Source organism: Chiloscyllium punctatum, chromosome 24 (assembly GCF_047496795.1).
Source record: "Chiloscyllium punctatum isolate Juve2018m chromosome 24, sChiPun1.3, whole genome shotgun sequence".
Classification (NCBI taxonomy): domain Eukaryota; kingdom Metazoa; phylum Chordata; class Chondrichthyes; order Orectolobiformes; family Hemiscylliidae; genus Chiloscyllium; species Chiloscyllium punctatum.
Genome location: NC_092762.1, coordinates 63,567,291 through 63,584,287, shown reverse-complemented (window position 1 = coordinate 63,584,287; position 16,997 = coordinate 63,567,291). Strand labels below are relative to the sequence as shown.

General features: G+C 39.1%; 1 protein-coding gene across 1 annotated transcript in view; it reads left to right on the top strand.

Annotated features, from left to right (window-relative positions):
- Positions 1–2,991: 2,991 nt before the first annotated feature.
- The window catches only part of LOC140494427 (mucin-16-like), a 112,133-nt gene continuing 98,127 nt past the window's right edge, over positions 2,992–16,997 (top strand). Inside the window, exons 1-15 of the mRNA XM_072593610.1 lie at positions 2,992–3,166; positions 3,401–3,565; positions 3,859–4,020; positions 4,666–4,827; positions 5,370–5,534; positions 6,544–6,636; positions 6,868–7,028; positions 7,117–7,181; positions 8,404–8,573; positions 9,237–9,263; positions 10,027–10,191; positions 10,493–10,654; positions 14,328–14,492; positions 15,218–15,385; positions 15,753–15,917. Coding sequence (XP_072449711.1) covers positions 2,992–3,166; positions 3,401–3,565; positions 3,859–4,020; positions 4,666–4,827; positions 5,370–5,534; positions 6,544–6,636; positions 6,868–7,028; positions 7,117–7,181; positions 8,404–8,573; positions 9,237–9,263; positions 10,027–10,191; positions 10,493–10,654; positions 14,328–14,492; positions 15,218–15,385; positions 15,753–15,917 — 2,170 coding nt within the window. The remainder of the gene's footprint in view (positions 3,167–3,400; positions 3,566–3,858; positions 4,021–4,665; positions 4,828–5,369; positions 5,535–6,543; positions 6,637–6,867; positions 7,029–7,116; positions 7,182–8,403; positions 8,574–9,236; positions 9,264–10,026; positions 10,192–10,492; positions 10,655–14,327; positions 14,493–15,217; positions 15,386–15,752; positions 15,918–16,997) is intronic.

The window sequence follows — 16,997 nt, the reverse complement described above, 5'->3', positions numbered from 1 at the left end:
AAGAATCCTCGGTCACTCCAGCGGTTTCTTCAACAACTGGTGAGTATACAAAAGCACACCTGTGAAGACTGCATTTACAAACACTGTTGCATTACTCAAAGATGAAAGCATTGATAGCAAAAGCAACTCTGCAGTTGGCTGCATGTTGCTGCTTGTACTTGCCCAGAGGTCATAATATGCAACATCCTGGGTTGTCTCCTGGTCTTTACAACAGCCCAGGTTATCTCTAGTAGTATTTGGCAGTATACGTACGAACAATACTCGCAATCTATTCCACATTGATTTCTACAAGTCCGTTCCCTAACGTCCATGTAAATTTCTTTTTCTCACAGCGACAGAAACATCGACTGTAAGTTCACAGACATCCACAGAAGCTCTGACCTCTACATCGGCTTCTGCTTCAACAACCACAGCAGCAGAGACATCTACTGCAAGCTCCACACAATCATCAACATCTGAAGGAACAACAGTGACATCACTCCCCACGACAAGTGGTGAGTTCGATTGGTCCCTTCTCTATTGCCCCTTTTGGATATTGCTCGATCTCCTGCAAGTCTTACAATGCAAAAAGGAGGTGTAGTTGAAGAATATTGATCGTTGACAAGGAGGAGATTTCTGCAGAGTAGATACATGTGCAAATGCAATTTAATGATACCTGCTTTGCAGTATGATGGTGTCAGGCTATTCACAATGTTGCACGATACCAGAATTGATGAATCTGTCATGTTTAGGTGCTGTTTCATTCATGGTTTAGTGCACCTCATTCAGTTTGTCAACTTTTTCATGGACAACAGCAACTTTCATTGTAATTGTACAATCAACCACTGAAGTACAAGCCTAGACATCATGTCTTGCCACCACAGCCACAGGTCCCCCAACGTCTGCAGGGTGCTCTTGTAAATCACCAACAATTCACACAACAATAATCCCTGCACCATTCGCAACAAGTTTTGCAGCGTTTTGTACAAAATCCTTCATATCTTGGATCGATTCATTTCAGTTACCTTCATAATAATGTGATCTTTTTCAACTACAGAAACTTCCACTGCAAGTACATTGAGCCCAACAACTTCACCGACCTCCACATCAGCTGGTGTCTCAACAAACACAATATCATCAACACCAACACTGTCCTCGACTGAAGTTTCAACAACTGAAGAAACCACGGTCACTCTAGCGGTTTCTTCAGCACCTGGTGGGTATACGAAAGCACACCTTTGAAGATTGCCTTTACAAACACTTTTGTATTACTTCAAGATGAAAGCTTCAGTAGTAAAAGCAACTCTGCATTTAGGTTGTGTCTTGCTAGTTGTATTTGACCAGAGACCATATTAGGCAACATCCTGGGTTGTCTGTGAGACTTAATAACAGGCCATGTTCTCTCTCATGGTATCTGGCAATATATCTGTGAAAAGCACTTGGAGTACAATCTCTGTTCAAATGTTTACACGTTGCTTCCTCCATGTCTGTTTCCTAATAACCGTGGAAATACATTTTCTTCACAGTGGCAGAAACATCGACTGCAAGTTCACAGACATCCACAGAAGCTCTGACATCTACATCGGCTTCTGCTTCAACAACCACAGCAGCAGAGACATCTGCCGCAAGCTCCATACAATCATCAACATCATCTGAGGGAACAACAGTGACATCACTCCACACGACAAGTGGTGAGTATGATTGCTCTCTTCTCTCGTGCACCTTTTGGACGTCACTCGATCTCCTGCAAGTCTTACAATGCAGAAAGACGGTGTAATTGAGGAATATTGCTTGTTGACAAGGAGGAGATTTCTGCAGAGTAGAAGCATGTGCAAATGCAATTTACTGAGACCTGCTTTGCAGTATGATCGTGTCAGGCTAATCAGCATGTTGCACGACACCAGAATCTATGAATCTGTAATGTCGGGATTCATTTTCATTCATGGTTTTGGGCACCACATTCAGTTCATCAACTTTTCTATGCACCACAGCAACCATGAATGTAATTACACAGTCAACCACAGAAACACAAGTGTGGATATCATCCCCTGCCATCACAATCACAACTCCCCCAATATCTGCAAAACGCTTTCTTAAAGTTACAACAATTCACACAACAACAGTTCTTGCACCATTCACAACAAGTTTCACAATCGACAACAGCATTTTGTTCAAAGTCTTTCATATCTTGATCAAGTCTCTTCAGTTACCTTAATACTAATGTGACCTTATTCAGCAACAGAAACTTCCACTGCAAGTACATTGAGCCCAACAACTTCACCGACCTCCACATCAGCTGGTGTCTCAACAAACACAATATCATCAACACCAACACTGTCCTCGACTGAAGTTTCAACAACTGAAGAAACCACGGTCACTCCAGCGGTTTCTTCAGCACCTGGTGGGTATACAAAAGCACACCTTTGAAGATTGCCTTTACAAACACTTTTGTATTACTTCAAGATGAAAGCTTCAGTAGTAAAAGCAACTCTGCATTTAGGTTGTGTCTTGCTAGTTGTATTTGACCAGAGACCATATTAGGCAACATCCTGGGTTGTCTGTGAGACTTAATAACAGGCCATGTTCTCTCTCATGGTATCTGGCAATATATCTGTGAAAAGCACTTGGAGTACAATCTCTGTTCAAATGTTTACACGTTGCTTCCTCCATGCCTGTTTCCTAATAACCGTGGAAATACATTTTCTTCACAGTGGCAGAAACATCGACTGCTAGTTCACAGACATCCACAGAAGCTCTGACATCTACATCGGCTTCTGCTTCAACAACCACAGCAGCAGAGACATCTGCCGCAAGCTCCATACAATCATCAACATCATCTGAGGGAACAACAGTGACATCACTCCACACGACAAGTGGTGAGTATGATTGCTCTCTTCTCTCGTGCACCTTTTGGACGTCACTCGATCTCCTGCAAGTCTTACAATGCAGAAAGACGGTGTAATTGAGGAATATTGCTTGTTGACAAGGAGGAGATTTCTGCAGAGTAGAAGCATGTGCAAATGCAATTTACTGAGACCTGCTTTGCAGTATGATCGTGTCAGGCTAATCAGCATGTTGCACGACACCAGAATCTATGAATCTGTAATGTCGGGATTCATTTTCATTCATGGTTTTGGGCACCACATTCAGTTCATCAACTTTTCTATGCACCACAGCAACCATGAATGTAATTACACAGTCAACCACAGAAACACAAGTGTGGATATCATCCCCTGCCATCACAATCACAACTCCCCCAATATCTGCAAAACGCTTTCTTAAAGTTACAACAATTCACACAACAACAGTTCTTGCACCATTCACAACAAGTTTCACAATCGACAACAGCATTTTGTTCAAAGTCTTTCATATCTTGATCAAGTCTCTTCAGTTACCTTAATACTAATGTGACCTTATTCAGCAACAGAAACTTCCACTGCAAGTACGTTGAGCTCAACAACTTCACCGACCTCCACATCTGCTCTCGTCTCAACAAGCACAATACCATCAACATCAACACTGTCCTCGACTGAAGTTTCAACAACTGAAGAATCCTCGGTCACTCCAGCGGTTTCTTCAACAACTGGTGAGTATACAAAAGCACACCTGTGAAGACTGCATTTACAAACACTGTTGCATTACTCAAAGATGAAAGCATTGATAGCAAAAGCAACTCTGCAGTTGGCTGCATGTTGCTGCTTGTACTTGCCCAGAGGTCATAATATGCAACATCCTGGGTTGTCTGCTGGTCTTTACAACAGCCCAGGTTATCTCTAGTAGTATTTGGCAGTATACGTACGAACAATACTCGCAATCTATTCCACATTGATTTCTACAAGTCCGTTCCCTAACGTCCATGTAAATTTCTTTTTTTCACAGCGACAGAAACATCGACTGTAAGTTCACAGACATCCACAGAAGCTCTGACCTCTACATCGGCTTCTGCTTCAACAACCACAGCAGCAGAGACATCTACTGCAAGCTCCACACAATCATCAACATCTGAAGGAACAACAGTGACATCACTCCCCACGACAAGTGGTGAGTTCGATTGGTCCCTTCTCTATTGCCCCTTTTGGATATTGTTCGATCTCCTGCAAGTCTTACAATGCAAAAATGAGGTGTAGTTGAAGAATATTGATCGTTGACAAGGAGGAGATTTCTGCAGAGTAGATACATGTGCAAATGCAATTTACTGATACCTGCTTTGCAGTATGATGGTGTCAGGCTATTCACAATGTTGCACGATACCAGAATTGATGAATCTGTCATGTTTAGGTGCTGTTTCATTCATGGTTTAGTGCACCTCATTCAGTTTGTCAACTTTTTCATGGACAACAGCAACTTTCATTGTAATTGTACAATCAACCACTGAAGTACAAGCCTAGACATCATGTCTTGCCACCACAGCCACAGGTCCCCCAACGTCTGCAGGGTGCTCTTGTAAATCACCAACAATTCACACAACAATAATCCCTGCACCATTCGCAACAAGTTTTGCAGCGTTTTGTACAAAATCCTTCATATCTTGGATCGATTCATTTTGGTCACCTTCATAATAATTCTCTTATTATCTGACATTATGTGCTGGAAAAATACTTGGAGTCCAGTCTCTGTTCAAACGTTTAGACATTGATTCTTAAATGTCCGTTTCCTAATCAATGTATAAATACATTTTCATCACAGTGGTAGATACATTGACAGCAAGTTCACAGACATCCACAGAAGCTCTGACATCTACTTCGGCTTCTGCTTCAACAACCACAGCAGCAGAGACATCTACTGCAAGCTCCATACAATCATCAACATCTGAAGGAACAACAGTGACATCACTCCCCACGACAAATGGTGAGTTTGATCGGTCTCTTCTCCATTGCACCATTTCGATATTGCTCAGTCTACTGCAAGTCTTACAATGCAGAAAGAAGGTGTAGTTGAAGACTATTTCTTGTTGACAAGGGGGAGATTTCTGCAGAGTAGAAGCACGTGTAAATTCAATTTACTAATACCTGCTTTGCAGTATGATCGTGTCAGGCTCATCTGCATGTTGCTGGACACCAGAATCTATGAATCTGTAATGTCAGGATTCATTTTCATTCATGGTTTTGGGCACCACATTCAGTTCATCAACTTTTCTATGCACCACAGCAACCATGAATGTAATTACACAGTCAACCACAGAAACACAAGTGTGGATATCATCTCCTGCCATCACAATCACAACTCCCCCAATATCTGCAAGACGCTTTGTTAAAATTACAACAATTCACACAACAACAGTTCCTGCACCATTCACAAGTTTCACAATCGACAACAGCATTTTGTTCAAAGTCTTTCATATCTTGATCAAGTCTCTTCAGTTACCTTAATACTAATGTGACCTTATTCAGCAACAGAAACTTCCACTGCAAGTACGTTGAGCTCAACAACTTCACCGACCTCCACATCTGCTCTCGTCTCAACAAGCACAATACCATCAACATCAACACTGTCCTCGACTGAAGTTTCAACAACTGAAGAATCCTCGGTCACTCCAGCGGTTTCTTCAACAACTGGTGAGTGTACAAAAGCACACCTTTGAAGATTGCTTTTACAAACACTGTTGAACTACTTGAAAGTGGAAGCATCGATACTGAAAGCAACTCTGCATTTAGGTTGCGTATTGCTAGCTGTATTTGACCAGAGATCATATTAGGCAACATCTGTGTTGTCTACAAGACTTAATATCAGGCCATGTTATCTCTCATGGTATCTGGCAATATATCTTTGAAAAATACTTGGAGTACAATCTCTGTTCAAATGTTTACACACTACTTCCTACAAGTCCGCTTCCTAATCGCCTTGTAAATACATTTTCATCACAATGGCAGAAGCGTTGACTGCAATTTCACAGACATTCACAGAAGCTCTGACCTCTTCTTCAGCTTATGTCTCAACAACCAGAGCAGCAGAGACATCTACCGCAAGTGATGCGTTTTTAAAATATTCTTTGCATATATTCCTTTCACAGGTCTATCGAACTATTGGAAGTGATGAAATCATCATTTCTGAATTATGGAAGGGTCCCTTGACCCAAAACATTTACTCTGATTTATTTCCACAGATACTGTCTGACGTGCTCAACTGTTCGAGCTTTGTCTGTGTTTGTTTCTGATTTACAGCATCCACAGTAATTTCAGTTATCATTGAGTATAGGAGTATCAGAGTTGGGATATCATGTTATATCTGCACAGGACACTTGTGTGGCCAGTTTTGGTGTTCCACATGCAATTCTGATCATCTTGTGAAAATAAGGATGTTATTAAACTGGGAATTGTGCAAAGAAGATTTATCAGTAAGTCAGCAAGTCTGGAGAGTTTGACTTTTTCAGGGGAAAGTGGATAGGCTGAGGGCACTTCTGGTTAGATACATGAATAGAAAAGGATTTAAGGGATGTCGTGACTAGTTCAGTTTACAAAACCCAGATGAGTTAGAACTAAGTGTCCATTCCTATGCAGTATGATTCAACCAGTCTTTACATGAATGTGTGTGTCGCAGTCTTTAACATTTTGTCTTCTGTGACAGAATCACCAGCTATTCCAACAACAGTAACAAGCTCAGCAACACCAGTGACCACCAGTGAAGCATCCACAACACAAATAACCACCTTACTGACAGGTACAGAAAGATGCATACTTTGTCAAGATTACATCAATTATTTTAATGCTGTCTCTATATTGTACTTTTCACCCGTGGTTTGAAATTATTTTCATCTTTTAACTTTGAAATATTCCCTAATATTTTGATGTATAGAGGGATGGAGTTGGATGTCTCTCCTGAGCTGTCTTAGGGTTGTGAACTAATGGAATTTGTAAATTGACTTTGCTTTGTACCTTTTCTTTTTTAAAGTGGAGCCTCCCATTGTACCTGTGACAGTTAAACCAGATGAAGGAATTCAGGAAAAACAATTTAATATTACCTTCACCGTGCTCAAGCTACCTTTCACACCAGCTCTGCAAAATCTCAATTCCTCATTGTACACAACTGAATCAACCAACATTCGTGATGCAGTAAGTCTGTTATCTAAGTATTCTGGTTAGAAAAAGTTATATTTAATTGCAATCATCACACTGATTGCGACACTTTAATTTTCTACAGCTCAGTAATCTGTATTCCAATCAACAAATGTCAACATTCCTGCATTGTCGGTCTGTGTCCTTCAGGTAAGAAATTAACTATTACTCAGAGTAATCTTTCTCTGAATCCACAACATGCATTGATGCTTAAATGACAGATTCATTACTTAAAACAAAAAAAACCTCTATAAGATTTTTTTCTTCAATGGCACACTCTAATCAGGAAATTTCCTAATTGCACCAACAAACGTAACCTGTATCAACATAATATGACTAAACCCATATGTAAATCACCCAAATTGCCAAAATTGTATGCTATACATCATGGCTCTCACAGAATGGCTTTGTCGAAGTAACTGAATAATGTAACTGTGGACGAACAGGGAATGCAGTGAAACTTCACCTTATAAACTTGCAAATGCTCTGAAACAATAAAGGAGAGAAAGCCGTTTGAATACTGAGCTCAACAGAGCCAAGCCAATACACTTGCTAATTAGATATTATGCCTAGAATTGTATGTGTCCTCCAGCTCTCAAGATGAGTGGGCACTTGAAGGACATGTACTCATGGGTGGAGATGGTGTAAAATTAGTTCCCATAATGGCATAATCCATGACCACTTATATCTTCTAAAAACAGCGGAGACATGTTGGGCAGCCCACTCACCTGTACACCAATATGATTCTTGAGAGCCTACTTAAAGGCCTCTTCCTACCGCTGCTGACATTTTATCAGTGATACAGGGTGACCATGGTAATGACAAGGTAATCCAGAAAACCCAGCAGCATTGTTGGCAGCTAGGTCAGGTTCCTTCCATCCAATCTGGCCCTGGTGGAAACCCAGTTTTATCAGGGTGTCGAGTTCCATGGCTCTTTGCTGCATCTGTCCTCATGGTTCAACTGAAAATCAAGCTGTATCCGATTGTCCAGCAGCTCAGTATGAGCATTAAATAGTTTGACCTTAACTGCATGAATATGTCTCAATCTTTTTTGCCCCCAATAATTTGAGTATTCATTTCCTAGTTGACAGTCTATGAAAACTCTTTAACGTAACTGGCTATGAGGATAATTTGTGATGTTACTGTTGTTTTACTCTGGGAATCAACAGCAAATAATGCTACAATCACCTGACATTGAGAGAGTTAAATACTTCACCATAGCGCTCATGAGAGTTGTCAACAAAACTCGCTATGAAGTCAGTGGCTGGTGCTCTTACTTCGCCATTCACCATCAAATCTCAACCATTCAACTTTGCAATGTAATGGTTAACATTTGAAAATAAATTAATCACTTGGTATTTGTATGTGGCAGGCCTGCAAGTGATGGCAACAGTACGGTTGAGGCAATCTGCACCTTCAAAAAGAGTGCCAATAACCAGCAAGTTGATAAAATTCAAATCTACCGTGAATTCCAAAACAATACAAGGGGTATTACCACTTTAGGAACACATACACTGGACAGCAATAGTCTCTATGTAGATGGTAAATATTCATTTTAATTCAATATTCATTCAATTTTACTTCTACCGTAGATAGTTGAAACATAATTTCAAACACATTCTCTTTCCTGCTGCTGTCATTTTGCCACCAACTATCACAAGCAATGTTCCACCTTTATTCATTTTTTTGCTCAACCTCAAACATTGGATTATTGATTACAAATCAGTTTTCATCTCTTTACTCACCCTTGCTATTGCTTGTTGTCTGCTTATTCATTGGTAAAGCAAATCAAAAAAGGAATCATAGGTTTATTTTTTATATTAAAACAGAAAATGCTGGAGAAACTCAGTAGCTCTGGCAGCATCTATGGACAGAGAAACAGAATTAACGTTTTGAGTCCAATTTGACTCTTTGTCAGTCATATTTTAACTGTTATTCCCTCCACAGATAGTGCCAGACCTGTTCAATTTCTCCACTATGTTCTGTTTTAATTCAAATTTACAGAATCTGCAGTATTTTGCTTTTACTTTTACTTCCATTTGAGAACTTTGCAAAATCAAATTTCTTACAAAATGTGAAACATCTAAGCCATCATATCAATCTGACATTGGTCTAACTTAAATCTAACATGTAATGAATTGAAATTATAAAGGCAAGTGTTTTAACTAGGTTAAGTAATTCTTTCCAAATATATTTGTTTTTCAGGTTACCATGAATCAGCGGTTGTTATCAGTAAGTATGATGACTTTCTTTGTTAAGTTAATGTTGTTAGCATCTCTACAAAGATAGCATCCAATCAGTTTTACATGCAATCTTACAACAGCCAGACTTGTGGCAAGAAGCATGCTTCTCTCTGTGTCAAGCATTGAAAAATTGTATGCTCATTCTTTAACAATCTAAGATTCTGTTAGAACTAGTATGTTGGTCAAACTTCCATTATTGTTTGAGCTATGACTCCACTGGACATACTGTTGCCTCAGAGTCAGAAGCTGTGGTTTCAAGTCTCACCATGGGACTCGAGCTCAATAAGAGAGAATTTTGAGAATTCTAAGCGATATGTAAAACTGAAGCCCAATCTGCTTTCTCAAATAAATATGAAAGATCTCAAACCCTAATTTGAGAAAAAGCAGCAAGTTAACTCTTAACTGATATCACAAAAGCAGATGTCCTGGTCATGATCACATTACTCTCAGTGGGGTTTCTACATTATAACAGTGACTATATTTTAAAAAGTACTTTGTTGTTAATACATTACTTTGGGCCATCCAGTAGTCATGAAACGTGGTATGCAAAAATCCTTCCTTTTTACTATAGTATAAGATTTAAACTAAATGCTACAATTGCCTATAGCACAATAATGTACAGTTGAGATGTGCATTGAGTGACTCAGTTCCATCGTACTTGATTCTAAGGAGTTTACGTTTGGACTAGACTGTTATTATGCTATTCCCTGCATTGGCGCACACAAATTTAAGTCTACCTATTTTAATAATAGCTCCAACAGAAATTTCAACTGCTAATACACAAAGATCTACAACAGCACAAACCTCCACATCAATTCATGTATCAACGAACACAGTAACGCAAAGAACTTCAGGGAGCTCAAGTAAAGCATCAATATCGGGATCAACCACAGTTACTGCACCGCTCTCAACAAGTGGTGAGTATACAGAAGCATGCTTTGGAGCCAGTTCATTTTCAGCCCTCTCAAACTATTAGAAATTAGAAGGACAAACTGGAAATCTAACAAAAAAAAAAGCAGTACACTGACCACAACTATGCATATGTGAGTCATGTGCTGAAGAGTCTGGGTGCTTTCACTCTGTTACAATAAGGCTATGTTACTTTGTAACTTGCAATATATACGAGTGTAAAACACAACCTATGTGCACAAATATTTAACCATTTGTTCCATGCATTTTGATTAACTCAATAAATAATGTAGCCTGTTTCAACAACAGGCACAGAAATGCAGACTACAAATACACAAACATCCAGAGCAGCTCTGACCTCTACATCAGCTCTTGCCCCATCAAATGCAGTAGCAGAAACACCGACAGCAAGCTCAACTGAAGCATCACCTGAAGCAACAACATTGATAACATCACTCCCATCAGCAAGTGGTGAGTACCAGTGTTCTTTTTTCTCAGTTGTGCCATTTTGATTTCTTTCACTCTCCTGCATGTTTAAAAAACTGTCAATGGAAAGTTAGCAAAAAGAATATGTTAAGATATTGGCTACAATTACACAGAACAGAATAATAAATAAATAAAATTTGCCAAACACTATTTTGTAACATAACCAAGTCATTATATACGGAACTACAGAAGCAATATTTCGGCCACACTTTTAGGATGTTGCTCAATGATTTTATTACACACCTCATTAAGTTGTTTGGCTATTTAATAATAGCAGCAACAGAAACTTCAAGTGTAAATGCACAGACATCCACTGCAGCCTCAGCTCTTCCCTCAACAAGTACAATAAGCTCAACAGCAGTATTGACAACAACAAAAACATTAGTCACAACATCACAACCTTCAACAAGTGGTGAGTATGCAAGTTCTCCCTCAATAGTTTTACCACTTGGATCCCTTACCTTGGATTTAGCCACAATTAATAGGATCAGGAGTAGACCATATGATCATATCCAGAGTTTAGATCAGAGTGGTGCTAGAAAAGCACAGCAGGTCAGGCAGCATCCTAGGAGTAGGAAAATCGACGTTTCGGGCAAAAACCCTTCAGCAGGAATAGAGCTCGGATGCTGCCTGACCTCCTGTGCTTTTCCAGCACCACTCTGAACTAAACTCTGGTTTCCAGAATCTGCAGACCTCACTTTTGCCATATGATCATATCCAGCATCCTCTGCCATTCAATATGCTCATGGCCAACAGTAGGCATCAATTCCATTTTCCTGCCCTCCTCCTATATCTCTTGAATGCTTGAGACCTAAAATCTGTCTAACACAGTCTTAAAACATATTCTGCAATGAAGAACTCCACAACCCTCTAACGCACAGAATTACAAATATTCACAATCCCTTGAGTGATTAAATTTCTGCTCATCACAGTTCTACATGCTCAACCATATATTGGGGGACTATGGCTCCATGTTTCAAATACTTTGACCAATGAAAAAAATCTTTGTGCATCCACCTTACCAAGCAATTGAATTCTGTTAATTCCCAAGGACACAGGCTTTCTCTTTGTAAATGCATACCCATTTTATGCAAACTTGACATTGCTTTTTTTTAAGGAACCATAGCCTGTCTGTAAAAAAATTACAAGACTAGTATCCAGATTGATACTTAGAAAGAGCAGTTTCTCCTTTGAGGAGAGGTTGGACAAGACAGGAAATCTATTGTTTCCACCACAGTTTCGAAGAGTGAGGACTAACATGGTTGAACTATATTAAAAACAAAATGGGCATAACATGGTAAACTTAAATTGGAGATGCCAGTGTTGGGCTGGGGTGTACAAAGTTAAAAATCACACAACACCTCATTACAGTTCAACAGATTTATTTGGAAGCACTAGGTTTCAGTGCACTGTCTCTTCATCAGGTGGTCGTGGAGTACAAGAACAGAATTTATAGCAAAAGTTTACAGTGTGGTGTAACTGAAATTATATATTGAAAAAGACCTGGATTCTAAAAGATGAGAGACTTAACAAACAATGCAGGTCTTTTTCAATATATAATTCAGTTACAGCACCCTGTAAACTTTTGCTATAAATTCTGTGTCTTACAATCTTATACTCCACAACGACCTGATGAAGGAGCAGTGCTTCCAAATAAACCTGTTGAACTATAACCTGGTGTTGTGTGATGTTTAACAAAATGTGGGAATGTTGTTCCTCTTTTGGGTGCATCAAGTACTAGTGGGCACTATTTAAAATGTTTGAGTTACGCATTTTGGACAGAGATGAGGAGATTATTTTTCTCTGAGAGATTGTGCAACTATGGAACTCTCTTGTCTCAGAAGATATTGCCTCAGAAGGTAATGGATACTGGTTCATTGAATTTTTATTTGTTTTAACAGAAGGCAAAAATTATATTACTATGTTGCTGCCCAGAATTATTCATGGAAGAATCATGTTAAGATCACTCTTGATTGATTTTCATTCTGTTAGCACAAGGCTTTATCACATTAAGTGTTAACTTGTCTTATATTTTGCATGACAAAATATCAAGTGCAATCTTCTAGTAAAATCATTAATGCTTTGTACTATACTGTCTGGTTATCCCAATAATAATATGATGTTAATAACCAGTAGACTCCAATAATAATAACTGTTTCAACAACAGTGGCAGAATTATTAACTGCAAATACACAGAGCCCAACAACATTATCAACACCTTCATCAGCTCCTATCTCAACAAGCATAACAGCATCAACATTGTTCTCTTCTGAAGTTTCAATACTGAAGCAATGACATTCACTCCATCAGTCTCACCAACAACTGGTGGATAAACAAAAGTACACTTTGCAACCTTTCTTTTATGAATAGTTTCTAACTGCTGGAAGACAAAAGTATGTATTGGAAGAGCATTAAAATATTATATTACTATGTTGTTGGTAATGTTCATGGAGTGCTAAAGAAATGTAGAATTCACTTAGTGATCTAAGCTAAACAAGCAGATCGTGTTGCATCATAGTATATATCATTATATAAGAGCCAGATCAAGACTTAAGGCACACATATTGTACAAAAAGCAATGCATTCTTCCAAATTTTATACTTCCCCTAAAAATATTAGTTGAATGTATCATGACTACAATTTTGTAGCATAGGAAAATGCAATTTTCCCTTTACTGATGTGCAACATGAACACGTCTCTTAGTCAACAAGTTGTATTATGTGTGAAACTAAGAAGCTGGCAACTTGGCTATAATGTTGGCTGGTGTTCAAAGCATTTTATGCAGCTTGTTCAGTCTAACAACTAATTTAATAACACTAGCAATAGAAATATCGAATGTAAATACACGGACATTCACTGCAGCACAAAATTCTACATCTTTCCATTCTCAATCCTGTCAAACTTGGAAGACAGAAACAGAGAATGGAAATGTGACAAAGGTTTATGTGTTATGCTGTTGACCATAATGATGACTGGGAAAAACATATACTAATGATTCGTGTTTGGCATTTGTTCAGTTTCAACAAGATTATGCTGTTATGCAGCAAGTCGTGTTACATGAATGTAATAATATGTCAAGCACAACCTGTGCAGGTGCGAAATGGGTCATACATTGTCCCATCCTCTCGTAACGTCAATAATAACACTACCTATTTCAATTACAATGGTCAAAACATTGACTTTGCAATGCACTTTAACAAAAGCACATGGCAAAAATTAAATGCCTAATAAAACAACTCAAAGGTTGACACACATATTGGAAGATTGCAAAAGATTGCAACAGTAAATTGTTGAAAGAATTATGTATTTAAGAATCATTTTGTGCTTGGTGCTTTGCAATGGGTCACAGCATTTTGTGCTTAAACTTTCATATCTTGATCAATTCTCTACAGTTACCTTAATATCAATATATTCTGGATTAGTGGTGCTGGAAGAGCACAGCAGTTCAGGCAGCATCCAAGTAGCTTCGAAATCGACGTTTCAGGCAAAAGCCCTTCATGTATTCCTGATGAAGGGCTTTTGACCAAAACGTCGATTTCGAAGCTACTTGGATGCTGCCTGAACTGCTGTGCTCTTCCAGCACCACTAATCCAGAATCTGGTTTCCAGCATCTGCAGTCATTGTTTTACCTCGTTAATATCAATATAACCTATTTCAGCAACAGAAATGTCGACTACAAGTACACAGGGCCTGACAACATCACCGACCTCTTCATCAGCTCCTGTTGCAACAAGCACAATATCATCAACAGCAACACTGGCCTCTACTGAAGGGTCAACCACTGAAACATTGACAATCACTCCATTAGTCACATCAACAACTGGTGAGTAGACAAAAGCACACTTTGCACCCGTTTTATTATGACTTCTTAAAAAGATAAGGAATATAAAAGCACACAATGTAAAAACACTAAAAGATTAGATTAGATTAGATTAGATTATTTACAGTGTGGAAACAGGCCCTTCGGCCCAACAAGTCCACACCGCCCCGCCGAAGCGCAACCCACCCATACCCCTACATCTACCCCTTACCTAACACTACGGGCAATTTAGCATGGCCAATTCACCTGACCTGCACATCTTTGGACTGTGGGAGGAAACCGGAGCACCTGGAGGAAACCCACGCAGACACGGGGAGAATGTGCAAACTCCACACAGAGAGTCGCCTGAGGCGGGAATTGAATCCGGGTCTCTGGCGCTGTGAGGCAGCAGTGCTAACCACTGTGCCACCGTACGGCCCACAATTATACTTGACAATGTGCATGGAGTGCAAACAAAATAGAGAATATGATTGGACTCTTAACAGACTTAACTGACTCTTAACAGAATTGGAACTACAGAATTTCGTGTGATGTTGACTACAAATACACAATGTAGAATGTACAAATATAATTTGCTGATTGCTGCTTTGCAACATGACCATATCACATTGGGTAATAAGTTGCGTTATATATAAAACTGAGACGGTGATGTATTGGCAATAATATTTGATGTTGTCCAGTGCTTTTCATACGCTTCATTAAGTGTTCATCACTTATTTTACCAAAAGCAGAAAGACAAACTTCAATTGCAAATACACAGACGTCGACAGCAGTACAAACCTCTACTTCTGCACTTTTATCAACACTGACTAGTACTTCAAATACTACTGTGAGCTCAAGTGAAGCACCAACAACTGAAGCAATAACAATCACTACGTTACTCCCCTTAACAAATGGTGAGTATGTGAGAGCATTCTTTGAGCTATTTCATTCTCAATCCTATCAAAATTGGAAGCTTCTAGCTGTTGCAACATAAAAATACAGACAGGAAAGATGTAAAGATATAAACAAATGTAAAGATATTGTAATATATTGTTGGCTTAATACATTGAGTGTTAAAGATATGCAAAACACTCCTGGTGATGTTCTGCTGTTACAACAAGGTCAGGATACCTCTTAGTACTTCCTTTTTAGTTAGAGTTTTGAACAAAACCTGGAACCATTCTATGATCTATGAACCACAGACTGTATGCATTAAACTAATATAGTATCCCATAACCAGCATTTCTTTCTCAATAACAAGTATGCCTATTTCAAAAACAGCCACAGAAACAGTGAGAACAAATACACAGACATCAACAGAAGCTCTGATCTCTACATCAGCTCATGCCTCAACAAGTACAACAGTAGAAACATCTACAGCAAGCTCGACAGAAACATCAAAATTTGAAGCAACAACGATGACAACAACACATCTTCCAACAAGTGGTGAGTACAATTTCTCTATTCAGTATCAAATCAATTCTGATTATTTTCACTCTATTGTGATTATAAAAAGGCATAACAGAATTGTAACAGTAGAGTTTGATATTGACTCCAAAAATACAGTGCAGAATAACGTCCAAATACAGTTTGCTGATTGCTGCTTCACAACATGACCATGTCACATTGGGTAACAAGTTGCATTTATAGTTCAAACTGAGAAGATGATTTTTTTTGTAGCTCTAATGTTTTTATATTATTCAATGATTTTTGTACACCTCATTAAGTTCATCACCTATTTTAGCAACAGCAGAAAGACAAACTTCAACTGTAAATATACAGATATCGACAGCAGTTCAAACCTCTACTTCTGTACCTTTATCAACAAAGACTAGTACATCAAAAACTACAGCGAGCTCAAGTGAAGCACCACCACCCAGACAAGATAGATCGATTGAATCCTTAGAAGAATATAAAGGCAGTGGGAGTATACTTAGAGGGAAATCAGGAGGGCAAAAAGGGGACATGAGATAGCTTTGGCAAATTGAGTTAAAGAGAATCCAAAGGGTTTTTACACATATATTAAGGACAAAAAGGTAACAAGAGAGAGAATAGGGCCCCTCATTGACCAGCAAGGCAGCCTTTGCGTGGAACCACAGGGATGGGGGAGATACTAAACGAGTATTTCGCACCAGTGTTTACTGTGGAAAAGGAATGGAAGGTATAGAATGTAGGGAAGTAGATGGTGATATCTTGCAAAATGTCCAGATTACAGAGGAGGAAGTGCTGGATGTCATAAAATGCATAAAAGTGGATAAATCCCCAGGACCTGATCAGGTATACCCTAGAACCCTGTGGGAAGCTAGGGAAGTGATTGCTAGGCCCCTTGCTGAGATATTTTATGTCATCAATAGTCACAGGTGAAGTGCCAGAAGACTGGAGGTTTGCTAACGTGGTGTCACTGTTTAAGAAGGGCGGTAAGGACAAGCCAGAGAACTATAGATCAGTGAGCCTGATGTCAGTGGTGGGCAAGTTGTTGGAGGGAATCCTGAGAGACAAGATGTACATGTATTTGGAAAGGTAAAA